The 21881-nt window shown below is 36.8% G+C and overlaps 2 protein-coding genes across 2 annotated transcripts in view; one reads left to right on the top strand and one right to left on the bottom strand.

Annotated features, from left to right (window-relative positions):
• Positions 1-8653, top strand: part of LOC132132199 (clathrin heavy chain 1-like) — a 40855-nt gene extending 32202 nt beyond the window's left edge. The window contains exons 19-31 of the mRNA XM_059544512.1: positions 541-686; positions 845-1028; positions 1140-1332; positions 1417-1574; positions 1940-2212; positions 2297-2464; positions 2711-2860; positions 3448-3579; positions 3678-3788; positions 3894-4064; positions 4158-4379; positions 6763-6838; positions 6931-8653. Coding sequence (XP_059400495.1) covers positions 541-686; positions 845-1028; positions 1140-1332; positions 1417-1574; positions 1940-2212; positions 2297-2464; positions 2711-2860; positions 3448-3579; positions 3678-3788; positions 3894-4064; positions 4158-4379; positions 6763-6838; positions 6931-7067 — 2121 coding nt within the window. The 3' untranslated portion in view covers positions 7068-8653. The remainder of the gene's footprint in view (positions 1-540; positions 687-844; positions 1029-1139; positions 1333-1416; positions 1575-1939; positions 2213-2296; positions 2465-2710; positions 2861-3447; positions 3580-3677; positions 3789-3893; positions 4065-4157; positions 4380-6762; positions 6839-6930) is intronic.
• Positions 8654-8657: 4 nt separating this feature from the next.
• Positions 8658-9294, bottom strand: LOC132132197 (peptidyl-tRNA hydrolase 2, mitochondrial-like). Its single transcript, XM_059544511.1, has one exon. It carries the CDS (start codon positions 9255-9257, stop codon positions 8748-8750), a length of 510 nt encoding a protein of 169 aa, XP_059400494.1. The 5' UTR covers positions 9258-9294; the 3' UTR covers positions 8658-8747.
• Between the last annotated feature and the right edge of the window lie 12587 nt (positions 9295-21881).

The following is a 21881-nucleotide window of genomic DNA, read 5'->3' as shown; positions in this document are numbered from 1 at the left end:
CTTAATTATTCTACCTTTACATTGGAAAGCATTCCTGTGTTCCTTAACATTTTCCCTAGATAGGCTCCACTAGGCTTTGTAACAGACCATTTTTTATAGTTTGTAGTCAGAAAAGGATTTATTTTCTTTTTTTAAGAAATAAGTACAATTATTCAACAATGATGCATTTGTTCATCAAAAGACAAATCTTTTGTAAAATTATAAATGTCTTTACTATTTCAAATAAATTATTTGTTTTTTAACATCCAGCATCCTGAAAAAAATGTATCATGGATTCTACAAAAATATTAAGCAGCACAACTGTTTCCAACATTGATAATAATAATAACTGTTTCTTGAGCACGAAATCATAATATTAGAATGGTTTCTGAAGGGACATGTGACAATGAAGACCACTTAAAATAAATAAATTACATTTTAAAATAAATATTGTAAACATTTTAAACTCAAACTATAAATAATATATGTATTACAATCTCTGATTCTCTATTGGTTTTCCTATATGTTTTTTGAATATCACGTTGTTTGTTGTGTCTTTAGGTGGTGCAGACTGCCCTGTCAGAGACTCAGGACCCAGAGGAGGTGTCAGTCACAGTGAAAGCCTTCATGACTGCTGACCTGCCCAATGAACTCATTGAGCTCCTGGAAAAGATCGTCCTGGACAACTCAGTGTTTAGTGAACACAGGTGCATACGCCCAAAAATATTCCAACCTATGAACATTTGGAACAGGCCATTTTTTTCCTGTTTTCTGACTTTTACGGACATAAAATTTCTGGCCCAAACAGTCTTTTAATGCACTTTTATTGAGTTTAATCTAAATCTAATTTTCATCCTGTTCCTAGAAACCTGCAGAACTTGCTCATCCTTACAGCTATCAAAGCAGACCGCACCCGCGTCATGGAATACATCAACCGCCTGGACAATTATGACGCCCCAGACATCGCCAACATCGCCATCAGCAGCGAGCTGTTCGAGGAGGCCTTTGCTATCTTCAGGAAGTTTGATGTCAACACCTCTGCAGTGCAGGTATATAGTTCAGCCACACTTTCAGTAGCCTTCACTTTCAAATGTAGGCTTCCTGAAGTGATTTATTGAATAGCAGACAATGAAAGAGCTGGTATTTCCTGTCTTCCTCAGGTTCTGATTGAGCACATCAGTAATCTGGACCGGGCGTATGAGTTTGCAGAGCGCTGTAATGAACCTGCAGTGTGGAGTCAGCTGGCTAAGGCTCAGCTGCAAAAGGGTCTCGTCAAAGAGTCCATTGACTCCTACATTAAGGCTGATGACCCCTCGGCTTACATGGAAGTGGTTCAGGTTTCTTCCCAGAATGGTATGTCCTCTTCTTTTCTAGTACTAGATGATACATTATTGCACTTAATGAAATATTTGCTCTGATTCTGTATTCCTGTCTCAGGTAACTGGGAGGACCTGGTGAAGTTTCTGCAGATGGCCAGAAAGAAGGCAAGAGAGTCATACGTGGAGACCGAGCTGATCTTCGCACTGGCCAAAACCAATCGTCTTGCTGAACTGGAGGAGTTTATAAATGGACCAAATAATGCACACATCCAGCAGGTAATGCACAATTACTTTTTATGAAATCCTTTGTAATTGTTTGTGCTTTTGTCATTTTCATTACTCGGTGTATGCATTTATGTATATATATTAGTGGTCGACCGATATATCGGGCCGATATTTGGAATTTTTTTAATATTGGCAACGGTCAATAAGTTTTTCTGCTTTGCCAATGCGTTCGAGGCGGGGATTTAATTTTTTTTTTACTTTATTTTATTTTATTTCAGCTTTATTTTTAAATAATAATTTTAAAAAAATAATAGTTTTAGTTTCACATAACCGTACCAACACAGTTTATTAAAGAGTAATTTACTATACAAGTAGAACAAACATATTATATAACACTGCTTTATTGTTGAACACAGGTTGGAGATCGCTGCTATGACGAGAAGATGTACGAGGCGGCCAAACTTCTGTACAATAATGTCTCCAACTTCGGCCGCTTGGCTTCTACACTGGTCCACTTGGGCGAGTATCAAGCTGCGGTCGATGGTGCCCGCAAGGCTAACAGCACTCGCACATGGAAGGAGGTGTGCTTTGCTTGTGTGGATGGGAAGGAGTTCAGATTGGCTCAGATGTGTGGCCTTCACATCGTAGTTCATGCAGATGAACTAGAAGAGCTCATCAACTATTACCAGGCAAGTTGTGATCCTCCAAGAATAATCTGCAACCAACAGATTAAAATGGAATTGAATTATAATGTTATAAAATGCTCTCTATAGGACCGTGCCTACTTTGAGGAGCTGATCACCATGCTGGAGGCAGCCTTGGGGTTGGAACGTGCTCACATGGGCATGTTCACAGAGCTGGCCATCCTCTACTCTAAATTTAAACCACAGAAGATGAGGGAACACCTGGAACTGTTCTGGTCCAGAGTCAATATCCCAAAGGTACACAGCACTACTAAAGATGATTGTTATTTCAGATGGTGGTTTGTTAACACTCCTCTTTTTTTTTTTTTATTCTCCTTTGCTCAGTTTTGTTTAAACAGCAGTTCATTGATTTCTTCTGCCATCATCCCCCTACAGCTATAATTTAATTCAACATGTAATCTGATATTCTCCTAAGGGACGATCTTAGTATCATCATCTGCAATGCACAGATGTTACGAAGTCTGTCTGTTCTTTCTCTTTCAGGTCCTGAGGGCCGCAGAGCAGGCTCACCTGTGGGGAGAGCTTGTTTTCCTCTATGACAAGTATGAAGAATTCGACAACGCCATCATCACCATGATGAGCCATCCCACAGATGCCTGGAAAGAGGGACAGTTCAAGGACATCATCACCAAGGTAAAGCTCAACTGCTTTTCCAGTGTAGATAAATATACTTCCAATGAACTTCTTTTGAGTTTAAACTCCAATAATGTTTTACAGTGTTGCTATTGTTTCCTAAAACTAAAACAATCAGCATTTGCTAACAGAAATAAAGTAAAAAAGAAAATCGAAACATGATCTATACAATTTCTAAATATCTATGTATTTGCCCATTTGAAAGTGACTCGTTAACATTTACATATTGTCAATTATATAATTATTTTTAATTCTAATTGTAGAACTGTGGCAATAAAATTATAACTATTAAATATAGTAATGATCAATATAATTATAATTAATTATTAGTATAAATATACAAAATAGAATTAAGACATTAATTATCAATATAGACATTTAAAAATGAAAAAGTAAATATTTAAACTGGAAAACAAAACAACAGTAAATGAAATAAAATAAATTTAAGCTGAAAAATGACCAAGTACGTAACAAAAAATGAATACTGATCGTATAAAAATACAAATTAATTAAAAATATTAATAAATAATAAAATGGTATATAAGTAATATAACAACACCAGTCATCGTGTTTCTTGTCTTGTTTAGGTGGCTAACGTGGAACTGTACTACAAAGCAATCCAGTTTTATCTGGACTTCAAGCCCTTGTTAATGAATGACCTGCTCATAGTTCTTTCCCCAAGACTGGATCACTCACGTGCTGTCAACTTCTTCAGCAAGGTAGAGAAAGCAAGCACAGGGCTGCCTTGTCTGTGTGTTGAGCCTTTGAACTTCATGCTGGTTTAAAATCAACTAAAATGACTTGTTTGTTTCTTCAGGTTAAACAGCTTCCACTCATCAAGCCTTACCTGCGGTCAGTACAAAACCATAACAACAAGTCTGTCAATGAAGCACTCAACAACCTTTTCATCTCAGAGGAAGACTATCAGGTACAAACAACACTGTAAAGTATTTTTCAGAAAAACTACAAACATAGTAGCTTTTTACAGTAGCTTCTGTCTGCCAACTCATCCGTTCAACTGTCCCGTCCGCAGGCACTCAGGACATCTATAGATGCATACGATAACTTTGACAACATCTCACTGGCCCAGCGTCTGGAGAAACACGAGCTGATTGAGTTCAGGAGAATTGCTGCTTACCTCTTCAAAGGCAACAACCGATGGAAGCAGAGCGTGGAGCTGTGCAAGAAAGACAAACTTTACAAGGTGAGGTAGACGACACAGTTATCTTGTTGTGCTTTTTTAAAATGAAATGTAGAGTATCTGATTCATGACAGCAATGCATATTCTTCTACCCAGGATGCTATGCTGTATGCATCAGAGTCGAAGGACATAGAGCTGGCCGAGGAGCTGCTGCAGTGGTTCCTTCGGGAAGATAAAAAGGAGTGTTTTGCTGCCTGCCTCTTCAGCTGCTACGACCTGCTCCGGCCTGATGTGGTGCTGGAGACGGCGTGGAGGCACAACATCATGGACTTTGCCATGCCTTACTTCATTCAGGTGATGAGGGAGTACCTCAGCAAGGTAAGGACGGGCTGCTACTCTAAAATAAGGTACAAATGTATGGAGGACTAGGAATGCAACTTAAAAATAAAAAGAGCATTAGTTATTGTGAATTAATTCAAAACGATGACCTTTTACTAACGTTTTAAGCTCAAATTAAATAATTTATTAACATTGACACACAGTAAACTATATTTGTATCATAAAATAATTATAATTATTAGTATAAAATATTGATAATTGATGTATTCACTTTATTAACTTGAAAATAAAAAATATGAAATAGAAAATAAACATGAAACAAATTGGCTAACATTTTAAACATCAATTAAACAATTTGAAAATTTTTATTTCTCACTTTGAAATGTGATTTAAGTTATATATAAATTGTTTAATTGTTATGTAAATCATTTTTATAATACATTAAATAACAGAATACTAATTTAAAACTAGTAATGATAAAGTTTTAAATCATTTTAAATATTTGTCCATTTGAAGTGATGAACATTTACATTTGGTAAAATTAGTATATGTAAAATCAAGACAATAATATAATAACATGAATTAATACATTTCATTATAATACATTTCAAATTTTAAACATGAATTAAAAGTATTTATTTTAAATATAAATATATTAATATATGTTTATTGATTTGAAAAGTTAAATAACATTTTTATATTAGCATCCATATTTATTATAGGAATTAGTATAATTATATACAGGTGCTGGTCATATAATTAGAATATCATCAAAAAGTTGATTTATTTCACTAATTCCATTCAAAAAGTGAAACTTGTATATTATATTCATTCATTACACACAGACTGATATATTTCAAATGTTTATTCCTTTTAATTTTGATGATTATAACTGACAACTAAGGAAAATCCCAAATTCAGTGTATCAGAAAATCTGAATATTACGTAAGACCAATACAAAGAAAGGATTTTTAGAAATCTTGGCCAACTGAAAAGTATGAGCATGTACAGCACTCAATACTTAGTTGGGGCTCCTTTTGTCTGAATTACTGCAGCAATGCGGCGTGGCATGGAGTCGATCAGTCTGTGGCACTGCTCAGGTGTTATGAGAGCCCAGGTTGCTCTGACAGTGGCCTTAAGCGCTTCTGCATTGTTGAGTCTGGCATATCACATCTTCCTCTTCCAAATACCCCATAGATATTCTATGGGGTTAAAGTCAGGTGAGTTTGCTGGCCAACTAAGAACAGGGATACCATGGTCCTTAAACCAGGTACTGGTAGCTTTGGCACTGTGTGCAGGTGCCAAGTCCTGCTGGAAAATGAAATCTGCATCTCCATAAAGTTGGTCAGCAGCAGGAAGCATGAAGTGCTCTAAAAGTTCCTGGTATACGGCTGTGTTGACCTTTGACCTCAAAACACAGTGGACAAACACCAGCAGATGACATGGCACCCAAGACCATCACTGACTGTGGAAACTTTACACTGGACCTCAAGCAACGTGGATTGTGTGCCTCTCCTCTCTTCTTCCAGACTCTGTGACCCTGATATCCAAAGGAAATGCAAAATTTACTTTCATCAGAGAACATAACTTTGGACCACTCAGCGACAGTCCAGTCCTTTTTGAAGCGAGACGCTTCTGACACTGTTGTTCAAGAGTGGCTTGACACAAGGAATGCGACAGCTGAAACCCATGTCTTACATACATCTGTGTGTAGTGGTTCTTGAAGCACTGACTCCAGCTGCAGTCCACTCTTTGTGAATCTCCCCCACATTTTTGAATGGGTTTTGTTTCACAATCCTTTCCAGGGTGCGGTTATCCCTATTGCTTGTATACTTTTTTTCTACCACATCTTTTCCTTCCCTTCGCCTCTCTATTAATGTGCTTGGACACAGAGCTCTGTGAACAGCCAGCCTCTTTTGCAGTGACCTTTTGTGTCTTGCCCTCCTTGTACAGGTTTTCAATGGTCTTCTCTTCGACAACTGTCAAGTCAGTAGTCTTCCCCATGATTGTGTAGCCTACAGAACTAGACTGAGAGACCATTGAAAGGCTTTACAGGTGTTTTGAGTTAATTAGCTGATTAGAGTGTGGCACCAGGTGTCTTCAATATTGAACCTTTTCACAATATTCTAATTTTCTGAGATACTGAATTTGAGATTTTCCTTAGTTGTCAGTTATAAACATCAAAATGAAAAGAAATTAAACATGTGAAATATATCAGTCTGTGTGTAATGAATGAATATAATATACAAGTTTCACTTTTTGAATGGAATTGGTGAAATCAACTTTTTACTTATGTATTTATATTATTTTTGACTTAAATTTAATTGACAATAAACCTGAATATTTTAAGATAGATTCCTAGTACTTAACATAATTATGATATATACACAGACTGAAAACTTGTTTTCCCTCATGTATTTAGGTGGACAAGCTAGAGACCTCAGAGTCCTTGAGGAAAGAGGAGGAGCAGGCGACAGAGACTCAACCCATTGTTTATGGTAAAGTGATGAAAGTGTATTGCGATGAAATTTGAATAGTATTATTATTATATTTTTTTAATACTAATCAAACATAATCTCTCATTACTCAGGCACGCCTCAGCTCATGCTGACAGCAGGTCCCAGTGTGCCTGTACCCCCGCAGCAGGCTTATGGCTACGGGTACGCAGCAGCTCCTGGCTACCCACAGGCTCCTCAGGCCCAACCTGGTTTTGGTTATGGCATGTAAGGACCTCCCCTCTTCCTGCTGCCACTTGGTTCAGTCCAGCATCCCCATGGATCTCTCTCCCTCCATCCTCCACCAGTCCGACTTTACCACTTTGTGCTCACAACGGGGGATTTGAGCTAAAAATATTATTTTACTGTACCTTTTTTTTTTTTTAAATGATTGCTTTTTGTTTGTGTTTTCTTTATACCATCATGAAGGACTTTATTTCTATATTGTCAAAGATTTCATCAAAAAAAAAAAAAATTCACATTCCAAATACTTACTAGATTTTATTTCCTGTCAATAAAAGGGGAATAGTGTCTGCAATGAAGAGGCTTGTGGAAGAACCAAGTCAGCGTTATTAAAATTACAAAATAAATCAGATTTGCACTCTGCAGTCAGAGAAAAACAACTAATGTATAATTTTGATGTGTGTGAACAGCTTGTCCAGTCTGTCAACATTTAATATTGTATATTCCTGGAAAGAAAAGAAAATCGAGAAAAAACATACCACTACCGTCTCCACAAACACTACTCAATACCGGTAATTCAATGGGGGTGTGTAGCTCTCGAAATATATAAAAAAAGGTTATTTTAAATCCATAAAGATGTATTAATATGTTAACTTCAAACCTTTTCCCTGACCTATGCAGGTTCTCCATGTTTTGTTTTCTGTATGAAAAACAAACTTCTGTTGTGCAGTAACCTGTGCTCTTTGTGTGGGTTTATCCATTTGAGGAGGGATACTGATTAAAATATATCCAAATATGTATGCAGCTCTCCACACCTGTGTTTTACTAACCTTACCCTTCTGTGCTGCAGTGTGTATGTTAGTTGTTGTTGTCACCCTACGGCACCGAAGTGAGACTAGAAAGACAGTTTATCCTGCCAGTTGTTCCTAAACCCAGTTTACCCTTTATTTGTAAGAGAAAAAAAATTAAAATAAGAAAAAAAAACATCACAAATAGTAATTTGGATTAAGAACGATTAAACTCCCTGTGTGTCTTGTACTCAGTATTAACTGAGTTGACAAATCATACATATATTGTAGTGATCTGATGTGCACAAAGAGAATGAGATTTTTCCCCCAGATTACAATATAAATAAAGGTTTCTTGTTTGTCGAGACAAATCTGTTTAAACACAGATTGCGCCATGTATTCTTTTCCCAACAATCTTTGTAATGTCTCCCCCTTCATACTCACTGGATGGTTTCTTTCTGATATTCATAACATAAACAAAGCTTTAAGGTTGGAATTTATGGCTTAATCACTCGTGTAAATAAAAATGTTAATACTCAAGCCTGACTTAAGAAGCCAGTTTGACATAAATCCGGTGTTTTAGATCTATATGTTCACAGAATTTATTATACAAGCATTGTGGTGTGATTAAAAAGGGAACAGGAGGTGGGTTTTGCACCAAAGTCAAAGTTTTACCAAACAAAAGTCATTTATTCCATTGGGTATGAGGGGGGTTATTGAAATATGATCGAATTGAGATTCCCAAATAACTAATTTTCTGTACATAAGACTGACAAAAAAAATGTATTCATGTTCAATGATGGAATGGGTGAACTGTTTACTTAAAATAAATGGTTAAACCTATAAATCTGTGTCTTTTAAACCATTTTAATTCAACTTCACTCTTCCTGGTTGTATAAAAATGATAATTATTGGTCAAACTGCCCCAGTTAAGTCCCATCTTAATACAATTTTAGGTGTCCAGTCACTTTATCAACAAGATCAGCAGGTCCTGGTCCCACGCCAAGAACCGTCCGAGACCCTGGTGCAATTTGGGTTCTTCCAGCATCTTGGATTAAACTGACCGGCAGTCCGACTTCTTTGGCATGGGACAGCAGCTCCAGCAGACAGTCCTCGTCTGGAGCCTTGACCACCACTTTGGGCTGACCACAGTACTCCCACTGTTTCAGGAGCTCTGGGTTTCTGCGCTGGACCTGCTTATAAGCAGACACAGCAGCGTGGGAGCACTGGGCCGCCACTTTACCTTTGCCCATCTTTAGATCGGTTCGGACCACCAGGATCATTTTGAACTCCCCGCTCTCACCCATCACGCTGGCTTCACTCTTTCCTAAAGCTGCCATCATGCTGTGGGACGATCTGCCAAAACACCCACTGAAGTGCCATCCGAGCCAGAGCCCACAGCCTACACCTGCCAGTATACCCAGAGTAACAGGCCCATACTGAGAATCCATCCTGTATCTGATGAAACACAAGAGTTCCCTATCTTTACACACACACAAACATAGTACAAAGTTCAATGTTCAATGTTACTATAATAAAACCGGCACTATCTACTACTGGCATATAAAGTGAAACCGAATGACCGAAAGATTTGTATCACATATTCATTTACTATGTTTATATTAGTAACAAAAACTGTTACTATAGTGTTTTAACCACGAGAAACTGTGGCAAGCACTTTTTTAAATCATATTAGTCTGGCTGTGTAATTGGAAAAGGAAAAATAGCATATAAAATTTAACAAAATGATTAAAAGATTATGAAAGTACCGTGTGGAGGGAATCTGATGTATATTATGTCCTATATTAGTAACAATAACTAATAAACTAGTTTATAAACGATGTATATTTGTAGTAAAACTGTGGTAATACACAAGGTTATCAATATGCCAAAAAAAACACATTGCTTCTACACTTTTACTATGGTTAATTGCAGTAATACTTGTCAGTGCAGCTGGCTGGATTAAATCTAATAAAAATGTGTTCGCTCAAACGAGCATTTATTAAGTATACTAACAAGTGCTGGCGAGACAATTGAGCATAAATGTGCTCCTGAACATTTGTAAACAGACTCACCAGCAATCAAAATGATTTAGAGACCTGAACTTTCCCACAAACTACACGAGCCGCTTCCTCCAAGCCGACGCCGAGTGATGACGTCACGTCTTTAAAGCAGCAGCCGCATCGAAAACCCGAGAAATTTCAGCAAAAATCGAATCAGGTTTCTATGTGTATTTTATCCTTATGAATTAATATATTAACGTGTTCACCTTCCTTTCACACCTCCATTGTGAAATATGAAGGAAGGAAATTGCCCGCCATCATTTCAATAGGCGCTTCTTTTTCTTTTTGCCTTATTATGCCCATGACATTTGAAACCGTAAGTGTGAGGTCTCTGAATCTAGCTACCTTTTTAGATAGCATTTTGAGCATCGTTAGGACATGGCTTTACATGTCATTTATAAACAGGTGTATGTGTTAACAGCAGCCTATCTATTCTTATGATTAGGGCCCAAACTCTTATCTGTGCACTTTTAATTCTTTACTATTTTGAACCCCAGAGACCAAGCCTAATTTAAGACCGTGTAAAGAAGCTTTGAAACCAGACACTGTGTTTTTCAGGCCTGTCCTCTCATGGTTTTATACCCTTAGTGTACCCCTGGGAGAGCAGGTGTGCTCTGTTCTTGATTCTGACATTCAAGATTGCCTTACCTGCTGGATCTCTTTTGTTTGTTTGTTTGTTTGTTTGTTTGTTTGTTTATCCAGGCTGCTGTTCATATGCTGCTTCGACACCAGCAGTGAAGGTTATTCATCCTCAGCAAATGATTATGTGAAATCGGTAATCGTAAAAGACATAAAAATGAATACAATTACAAATGTAGGTTACATTACCAGGGTTGCCAACTCTCACGCATCTGGCGTGATACTCACGCTTTCAGCATCAATCTCACGCTGAATTCCAAGTGTGAGTGTCACGCCAGATGCGTGAGAGTTGGCAACCCTGCATTACATTAAGTTAACTGTGCATTTCAAAATCTGAGAATTTGTAGGTTGTTAGATCAAATTTTTTTTTTCTTGATATCATTGTGTTGCTGCAAAGTGAAACTAGAGAAGCGAGAACAAGTACTGAACATTTTGACAAACAAAAGAAAGAGGTGAAAAGATTGCATAGATAAAGATAAAACGTGCACACGCACATGCTGTTTTCACTGCAACGTAGAGTACCTTCAACAGTGATGGTAATGTAAAAAACTTTTGTATGCCTGTTGTCAAAACTCTGCTGTCCTTAAGGTTATTTTTGGTGCATTTGCAGTGGGCCTCAGGGTTTTTTGTGTGGTTGGTAACTGGAATGAAAGTCTTTATATAGACTGACATGCCACTGGCCTATTTAGTGTACGTGAGATCTCATTAAGGTATCGTAAAGTGCACAAATACTCATCCTTTGATTGAGCTTGTCACAGATCTTAAAGGGATAATTCAACCAAGAATGAAAGAATGTCATAATTTACATAATTTGCAGCCACCAGAATGATCAGGCTCAGAGAAGAGAGAAACCAGACAAGAAGGTAAATGCAGACTCTGTATCGCTCTCTTCCCCCTCTCTGTCGTCCTCTGTGTGGGTCTAAAGACATTTTATACATTGTGATTATCTGTCCCACAGGTGTATGATTGTCTATAATGAGACGACTGAAAATGGGACAGATTTGAAGTTTCCTTGAAGAACAGTGGGACTGTGGGACCATCATAATCAGAGCTCTGGAAATACAGGTCAGCCCTGCAGGCTTTCTTCTAATGTACTCATTAACCTTACTAGAACAGAAATGTGCAGAAACCTAATGCTTGTTCTTCTGCAAAGACAATTTTCAGATATAAATACATTATATTACTGCATTCTAGGGTTATTATAGTTACATTTGAAACTAAAAATAAAACCATAAAAAACATTGTTACTTGAAATAAAATAAATGTTAACTGATAATAAAAACAAGTTAAAAATTTGCCAAGGCAACATTTCTCATTTTAACATTTCTCATCTCAAATTTTAACCAAAACGAAAATGGAAAACAACTGAAATAAAAGTATCTCAGTGATACTAAAAGAACACTGTATCCAGCAGATTCACATTTATCAACACTCTTACTGACCATGCTGAGTCTTGGCAAGCACTGTATTTCTCTATATAAATTTTTTTTAATGTTAAGTGTTTTATGCTCACAAAGCTTCATTTACTCAGTCAAATATAAAGTAATATAACAGTGATATTGTAAAATATTATTAAAATTTTAAATTACTTTTCAATTTTAATGTTTTAAAATGTAATATATTTCTATGATGGCAAAACTGAATTTTTCAACAGTCATCACTCCAGTCACATTATCCTTCAGAAATCACTCTAATATCTTATACTAATTTTTTTTTTCAGGACTTTTTGATGAAAACCTTAATTTGAAAGTCACTTTTGATTCATAGTGTGTGTGTATATATATATATATATATATATATATATATATATATATATATATATATATATATATCCCCTATACATGTGCATATATGCGTGCATGTAAATGTACATGATAAACAGTGGAAACAAATGGATGCTAGAGACACTTCATATTGAGGAAGTTGATCAAGAAATAGGAAGAATTCTCAATATTAAATCTAAATGCATGACAGAAAAAAACTTGATTCTTTCTGCCTCAAAAAGATTTAAGAATCTCAATTAACAGTGACATTTACATCTAAAGCCTCATCTTAATCCAATAAAAGCACTCGCAGCGGCTCTTACAAATCAAGACTGACATTTAACGGCAAGTTGGAGTCTTTGCCAAGTTAGTCTGGGTTTATTAAAACCCCCTGAGATTATTTTAATAGATTTTGTTTCAGTTCTGCAGAAGAGGCTTGAAAAGGGTGAGTAAGGCTGTTCTTACGAAACAGTCGCGGGTATGTAATACCAGTAGTTAAACACTTAGAACCAGGGGCCTCTGCATGGTTTCCTCCCACACAGCTGAATGTGATAGAGTGTGTGCTCTACATGTGCTTCAAGAGTACATACCGTTCAAGAAGGCCACTTTAATGGTTCTATAGTGTGACGCACATGACATATTTGTAAATATTGTATATATGAGATAATACAGAAACTTGCTTCTTTCAGCCTTCTATCTTCTTACTGACTGACTACTTTTTGCTCAGGGGCTGATAATGTGCAGCTTTAATTGTGCTTTAACTGGCAAGTTTACATGGAAAAACAGATCTTTCATGTGGAGTAATTGGAGTCGTCTCTCAGCATGTGTGGGAGCGTTTAATCAGGCGAACTGCTCAGACTCGTAAGACTGACGTAGGAATTATTCTAATATGACTAAGTCTGACATTCCCGGACCAGGAGTCTGACTTTGGCTTTCCCAACACTGACGCAAATGACTGCATCAAAATAAGCCAACGGATGCTCCACTCCCCTCAGCAAGTTCCCATTTGTTCACAGCTCATTTTTAACACGAGAGGTAAATAGATAGTTAATGAAATTGTATCTCGAGTGATATTGTGTCATTGTTGCCTAAAAAGTGTTGTTCACCCAAAAATTAGCTGGAAATTTACTCACCTATATGCCATCCACGATATAGGTGAGTTTATTTCTTCAACGAAAGAGAAATGTAGCATTACCTCACTTGCTCACCAACGGATCCTCTGTAGTAAATGAGTGCCACCAGAATGAGTCCAGACAGCTGATAAAAACATCACAATAATCCAAATGTAATCCACACAACTCCAGTACATCAATTAAAGTCTTGTGAAAAGCTGTTTGTTTGTAAGAAACAAATCCATAAGGTGTTTTAACCTCAAACCGTGATGAGTCCTCTATCCACAATTTTGCTTTTTCCAGTGAATAATTTATCTTTGCAAGGGAAAACATTCCAAAACAGTTCTAAAAAATTATAACGGTGTATTCTGATGTGGGAGAACAACAGGAAATTGACTTTTATATTGGAGGAAGTGTTATTATTGATAATTTTTTTGTTTATAAGACTGGAGTCATGTGGATTACTTGTGAATTATAGTGATACTTTTATGTACTGTTTGGACTCCTATTCTGACGGCACCCATTCACTGCAGGAAATCCTTCATTGAGCAAGTGATGTAATGCTATATTTCTCCAAATCTATTCTGATTAAAAATTATAAACTCATCTACATGTTGAAAGGCCTGAGTAAATTTTCATGCAAATTTTAATTTCTGGGTGATCTGCTCCTTTAAGAACCTTTTTCTACCTGATCAGACTTTTGAAATGACTTACTGGTAACCTAATTTAGTTAATGTACAGTATAGGTTTTACCACATGAAGGACATTTGTAGATGTCCAGACAAGATATTTTTACAATTATATTTTTACAATGTAGACTCTAAGGGGAAGTCGTGGCCTAATGGTTAGAGAGTCGGACTCCCAATCGAAAGGTTGTGGGTTCGAGTCCCGGGCCGGCAGGAATTGTGGGTGGGGGGAGTGCATGTACAGTTCTCTCTCCACCTTCAATACCACGACTTAGATGCCCTTGAGCAAGGCATCGAACCCCCAACTGCTCCCCGGGCGCCGCAGCATAAATGGCTGCCCACTGCTCCGGGTGTGTGCTCACAGTGTGTGTGTGTGTGTGTGTGTTCACTGCTCTGTGTGTGTGCATTTCGGATGGGTTAAATGCAGAGCACAAATTCTGAGTATGGGTCACCATACTTGGCTGAATGTCACTTCACTTCACTTCACTTCTTCTTTTACAATGCAGTTTCTTGCCCTTTTTTGTTTTTGTTTATTGATATGAGATAGAGGGGTTGGACTCAAACCAGTGTCTTCCTCCTTGGCTTAATGTGTTGTTACTTACTGGTAAGCCACAGCTCCGACCTAAAGACTCTAGATGTCAGTTTAATTTGCTTTGCTGCTTTTGTATATTAGCAGATCAACAGTTTATTTAATTGTGTACATGGGGACAATTTATGGCCTTGTTTCCTCCTCATCCTGCTGCCGTCTCTCTTCATGCAGCACATCAGAAGGTAAAGCTGAGCCTGCTTTTATGTAACAATAATAAAAAAAAAACTTTCTATTTTTAGACTCCAATATTGTCAGGTTTTTGAAACGATGATGAGCTTGGTTATGATCTTGGATCACTTTGTGCACTGATTTGATTGCATTAAAACCCTAATTTATGATGCTGTTATTTTAAAGATTTATTGTAGTTTTTGTGAACGTGGTTGCATAATACTTTCTCTAGCTCAACACAAAAACATGCCTTGACAAATCCATCTCTTCACAACAACAAGCTCTCATTATTGCTAAACCTGACACCAGTGATTTATGAACGATGATTCTGCAGATTTTATATCAGACTTATATAAACAGTTTCTATGTGCAACTGGAAAATAAATCACATATAAAACCCCTATTAAATCAAATGCTTAAAGATAGTTCAAGAAAAAAAAAATCTATCATCATTTATAGATCCTCATGTCTTTCCAGACCTGTATAACTTTCTTTAATCTGAAATAGCATATTTTGACCTGTTTTGTCTATATAATGAAAGTCGTTATAGGTTCCAAAACAACACTGGACCCCAGTGACCTACATTGTACAGACAAAAAACACTAAATGTGTTTCATAATATATTTTGTGTTCCTCAGAAGAAAGTCATGCAGGTTTGGAACAACACAAGGATGAGTAAATGATGACAGAATTGTCATTTTTGGGCAGACTATCCCTTTAAATGCAAATTCAGTAGTGATTAAACACCTTAACCCAGCTGTGACCTTACATCTAAACCCATTCCTCATCAAAATCTTAATTCACATGCTAAACTTAATCTCTTACATTCATGCTAGCTATACAAGCAATCCAGTATGCTTTCATAATGGCATTGAAAGTTCTACACTGACAAAATATTTGTCATATAAAGCGGGGAACGAGATTTACTGTTTTGCTTTCCTGGAATTACAGTGATGCAGATCTCTCTTCCAGAAAACCTTCAATGTCTCCATAATAATCTCAACCCACAAGTTCCACAGCAAAACAGCCTGCCCTTTTCACCAACAGGAGATGGAGGGACCCAAAGGAACATTTTACAGTTCAGATCATCCTCTTTCATAGCCACTTAATGGATGTTTCTCCTTATATTCCTTAAGAGCAAAAAAATCGACAGGAATTTGCACAATTGCTGACATGCAGCGAGAACGTAAAGCTATAAAATGAAGGTGGATTGTGATTGTTCTAGGAAGAATCTAGTTTGGGACTTTTTTTTCTCCTCTTAAACTCAAAGGAGACAAATCTAAGAAGCAAAATGAAAAAGCTGTCATCACTCACTCAATGTCCTTCTATAACTGTATGACTTTCCTCTGCAGAATATGATTTAGAGAAATATCAGTGGGCTCCAGTGTTGTTTGGTTCTCAGTGTTCTTCAAAATATCTTCTTTTTTTTTCTTCTTCCACAGAAGAGTCATTTGGGTTTGAATGAAATGAGGCTGAATAAATGATGACAGAATATTCATTTATGGGTAAACTATCGCAATAAGCAATTTGCTCTGTATGGAAATTGAAGCGAGATTAAATGGATTTCAGTTGTGTTTTCATAGTGAGTGATGAAGAGAAATTCAAGGGAAAGAGTAACCACACAAGTGAAACAGAAACAGATGAAATGGAAAGAATAGGGAATCTGTAAGTGAGGAAACAAGACAGTGAGCGAGCTGGTGAATGAGAGCGAGGGAGGGAGAGATAGGCAGAAGGAACTTGTTGCCCCTGGTTGGTGTTGTGTAAGACTTGGCTGGCTGTAGCAGAATAACACTCTTATTCTCTCAGTGCTTTCTCTCAGTGCTTTGAACTCTGGTACCCTACAGCTCCGACCACCCTTCTTTGAAACAGCAAGAACTCACACTGAGGTGCCTCTCTCTCTCTCTCTGTCTCTCTCTCTCTGTCTATTTCACTCTCCCCTTTCCTGCTGTGTCGCACTTCTCTTTCTCTTCCCTTAAGTCGTACCTCTGCTCCCTTCTCATTTGTCTTTCACTTTCTCCCACATGTGCTTGTCTGCTTCGGATGTGCTGCTGTATCCTTTTCCATTTGTAGAAAGTTTATGATATTTATTCTGTCCTGTCGGACTCAGAAAAGGAGTGTACGGCTTCATCAGCTGGTAAGAACCACCTGCATCATGTCTGTACCATGCAAATCTGTTTTATTACAGTTTCATATACTGTAGGAGGCACCTGCATGCAGTTGTGCATGCATAAATGTTCTGCATGCATTTCAGGATGCTCTTTCTAAAATCTTGTATAATAGTGTTTTTCTTGAATAAGTAGTTGTGTAATCCACACATTGCTTCCTTGTTGCATATGTGTGTGTAAACAATGTATGTTGTTCAGGGTGAAAGTGAATCCACGTGCGTTTGATGGTCACACAGCAGTGTCTGGGGTCTGCAGGTGCGTGTGTGTGTGTGTGTGTTAATATGTGTCGATAACAGGTGGTTTTTGGGTCTGTGATGTGTGTGTGTCAGAACTGCATATCGTGTTTGGCATCGGTTGTCATTTCACGAGGCTATTGGAATGATCAAACCCTTTGACCCGTGGTTTAGCTGAGGACACGCCCCTCCCTTTACGCACTCACGTACGTCTTCTTGTTCTTACTGAGCCCTCTTGTGTTATCCATTCATCTCGCTCTGCTGCTGCTTTTTTAAAAACCCTATATCGCGAAGTCATTTACTTTAAGCTTCAGTTTTGATATACAGGTGTTGGCACGGCCACAGACAGAGCCTTCAACAGCTGGTAGGTTTTAGAAAGGGCTGACTAACTGAATGTACTTCTGCGTCACACGCGTGCTGCGCAGTTGCTGTGTTTCAGTTGGCACCGTCACTGGATTCACTGGAAGTGCAGAAAGAATTATCTAGAAACGTCCTCTAAAGGGAACTTTCCTGCCCTGGATGTAATTTGAGAAGGTTTAGTGGGTTGTTTTTTACGGTTTGACATGTTGTTATTTTTCTCTTGTTATCTGCTAGAGCTGCAGCGACATCGTGTGGTTGACTGTGCAACAGACGAACCCAGTGACCCTCTCGAACTCATTGAGGCTTACTAGGAACTGATCTATTTAAGTTAGTCATGCGTCGCAGGCTTTAATTCGCTGTTAGCTTAGGGTTGATTTAGTTATAAACTAGACAAGTTAAAAAATATATATATATTATTTAAAGAGAGTTGACATGCTGTTTTGTAATCAGTGAAAACGTTAGCGATATTAAATTAACACTATAGTGCCTGTGCATACAAACTGTTTATGTTTTTATCTAGTTGTTGTGTACTTTTTTTTTTGTCAAAGTAGATTTTTTTTAATAGATTTATAAAATCATCCTTTTAATTTGTTGTTGTTCTCATGAAAATTCTCATTATCTGTATTTGCCAGGATTTCAGTATTAAAGGATACCTAATCTATATGATTTATTTGTAGTTCTTTGTTTTGCTGTGGAGCCTATAAATCAATTTACATTAAAATCTAAGAAAATCTAAAGTAAAAAAAAAAAAATATATATATATATATATATATATATATATATATTAATACGTTTACAAATTTAGAAATTGTAAAAACAGAAATGTTTGGCACTAATACTGACATAATACATCATACGTAGAATTTATCATAGAACTTCCTGTTTTTATACAGTCTATGAGAACTTCCTTATGTTGTGATCTTTTTCCTTCAAATCCACACAGTGTCCAGGAGATGGCGCCATAAGCCTGTGTTAGGTCTTGGCCCTGCTGTTACTAAAAAGTCCAGATGTTACTGTGTCTGAGATCCACACGTTTTTGCCCCACATAGTGTTTAAGAAACTAAAAGGCTTGTTTGTTACCTGTAGTGCCTGTAAAGGTTGTTTGTTCAACATATGAATTTCTCTTATCTAGAGAGATAATTGGAGTCTGTATTTCAGCCTGTGTAGTTGTCGCATGACCTGCATTCAGCAGTCATTTCCCCTGTTGGTCTTCTGCGATACAGAACAAAGGTACTTTGTTGGATGATGTAATGGCACGCCTCAGTCATATGATACACTGTGTGTGTGTCTGTATAAAATATGCCATCTTTATGTAATTTTCTGTGAACAGAATTCAATACAAGTTTCATATTTGTACTTGAACATATACAGTGCTGGAAGAAAAAATACAGTTGTGGTTTTTCTGTTGGTTCTGGCATATCCAGGTGTTAACTGTCATGAAATCTTTTTCTTCTCAAAAAGAGAAGAATAATAGATTATACTTTGATAAAGAAAATTTGCAGCAAAAGTGAGGATAATAATACATTATTTTCATCTTTTCACTTTTGGTGCTTGTAGATTGTAGAGTCACTAACATAATTATTGGTGTACAGAGTCTTTTCTTCACAAAAAATAATTTGCGATCAAACAATAAATGTCCCCTGATATAATGGAGAAAAATAATGTTATCTAAATTATCGAATAGACATAAGTACACACATAATGGTTGCATTTGTTATGTTGAATTTATTTCCTCCTGATCAGTCATTTCTGTTTTATACAGTATTAAGAATTTGAAGGGAAATGAGCTTAATCTTTGTGAAAATAATGTCATAAGGTAAAACCTCCAAAGATCATCATATAGGCTTTACTGTCTTTATGCAAAAGTTAATGTCTTTATCTCTCTCTTTTTTTTAAGGTGGCTTGAACATTTTGCCCATTCACCCTCACCTCAGAACTCATTTAGTGCTATTTCACAAATTTACTTTTACAATCTTTTTCGGTCCTTTCTGGTGCTATCTGAGCATCGGTTTTGATTTAGTGATTGAGGATGCATGTTTAGTTCTCGTTGTTGTCCAGCAGAGAGTGAAGGGTAGAATTATTTTATTATTTGACGTTACTTCAGTCCCACTCTTGTGGTGTCACTCTTTCCTAATGGAGCAGTCAGTCCATCAGGGATATGGAAAGGACACGTAAAACTGTGATGAAAATATTCAATATAAATTTATGGAGTTGTAACTTTTTACTGGCCTCTAATGAATGACAGGTGACCCTATCGCTAGCTTATTCGGAGCTACAAAAGAGCGTTACTTACTAAACAAGCCTCGTCTTTACGAAGTTCTTTTGATTTGTTTCTGATGGCTGTTTTTTCTAGTATCTCGCAGACTTGTGTGAGTCACACTTCGACCCCAGCATCTCTCTTTGTGTCTCTCAGTGGGAGGCAGGACCACGTGTACTCTAGCCCCTCGCAGGAAAGTCAGTTGTTATAACTTCAACCAGCGGGCACTTTTATGGACCTTTGAATCGGTCCGCTGACCACTATTTTATTTGTGTTGTAAAATATCATACTTTGACCTCCTTACTTTTTATTTCAGAGGTATTAACTCAACTTTAAGTTAATTGGACTGTTTTGTAAATCACTGGATGTCTACGATGTGTGTGTATGTATTAAAATATACAAAATAAATATATATATATATATATATATATATATATATCATTTACAATAGTATTTAGATGATTTTTTGAGGGGACATTATGCAGCACCATGTTATTACAATAGTATTTTCCAGAAAACCTGGTATTATCATGGTACCATGTTCAAAAAACACAGTAGTACTTGCATTATTGTGCTGTCAATAATGGTTGTTTCCATTGCTGTTTTATTGACCGTTTGGAATTTACCACATCTGATTATAAATCAACTATTTATGCTCAATTTGAGCATGAAAACATGATGGGCTTTGTATTTCAGCGTTTACACTTGAATAAAAGCCGTCATTTAGACGATCCGTCATACAAGTGTGTGTGTGGCGGTTTTCCTGCAGCTATTTACACAGCCAGTGTGTTCCTACAATATCATTTTTTCGTAATCAGCTTTGAAACACATCTGTGAAGGATGTGAGGGAAAGGGTATTTAATCAGTGGGATTTCTTGTGCATTTGAAATAACACACCTGGCGTCCATCAGTAAAAAACGTACACTGCATTTCTCTATATAAAGCTTTACAACCATTGCAGAAAGTGCTAAATGTGGTTGAGGGATTGTGCAGTGTGCACAAGTTAAAAAGATCCTGAAATAAAATTGCATTTGCTGCCCTGAAGCTGTAAGCAGTTATGACAGTATAAATGTCAGGGCTGGGTCAGTGTACAGCGATGTTATGTTTCATATCATCTTCCAATAGTTTTGGGGTGTCGCCATTTATTCACGAACTTTCAAATACACTTAGCCAAAAAATAATTAACATGTATAATTCTGGTATATTAAAATGAATTAGTTGTATTGTCTGTGTTTATAACATTTTGGCATATTGTCATAAAAGAAAATGTTCAAGAGACTGTATTTTTTTCTTCTGTGTTTCTGTGTGTTACGTTCAGTGCTTTATTACGTTATTGTTCCACTGTCTCTTCAGTGCCATTCTCAGATTGGTTTATATGATAAACAGTTTTATGTTAGATTCTTGTTATTTTATTGATTTTATTCTTAAAATTGAAATATAATTAAAACATACATTTGGACAAAAAAAAATCCACAGGTTGCTTTAAACGTTTTACTGAGCAATTTACTCTTTGTTTTTTTAACAGTTAGTCTAACCGTCCGTTAACTTGCACAGAAACACAAAAAAATTTTCTTGCTATCCAAATGTTTTGCATGCCATGAAACAATTTAATTGCTTTCGCATGGCTATAGAGAAATTTGAACACACCTAACTCTACACCTTAAGTAAAACTTGTAATTTTTATAATTAAGACAAAAAGATGTTTGTTGAATTTGTGAACTTTATATTTTCTTTTTTCTTTTTTTTCAGGATATCCTCAAAGAGTTTTTGGCCAAGTTTGCTAACTTCTGGGCATATGCTCAGTAAATTTGTCTATGTTAGATAAACACACACACACACACACACACACATACAAATACACACACTATTAACTGTCATCCTGATTCTGAAGCACCCCTCACAAATTTGGGAAATTCTTTGTCTAACATGAACTTAAGTATAATAAAATATACGGAATCCTCTTATAATCATAAATGTGAACAGCATTGCCCAGGTGCACACAAATACACCTTCACATACCTCACCCTGCCCTGTCCCCTC

This window comes from Carassius carassius, chromosome 49 (assembly GCF_963082965.1).
Source record: "Carassius carassius chromosome 49, fCarCar2.1, whole genome shotgun sequence".
NCBI lineage: Eukaryota > Metazoa > Chordata > Actinopteri > Cypriniformes > Cyprinidae > Carassius > Carassius carassius.
Note: the sequence above shows the minus strand (reverse complement) of the source record. Positions and strands in the feature narration are given on the sequence as shown.

What these genes read in the sequence shown, in the direction of transcription:
- LOC132132197 (XM_059544511.1), bottom strand. Translation starts at nt 9,257, where the DNA reads ATGGATTCTCAGTATGGGCCTGTTACTCTGGGTATACTGGCAGGTGTA.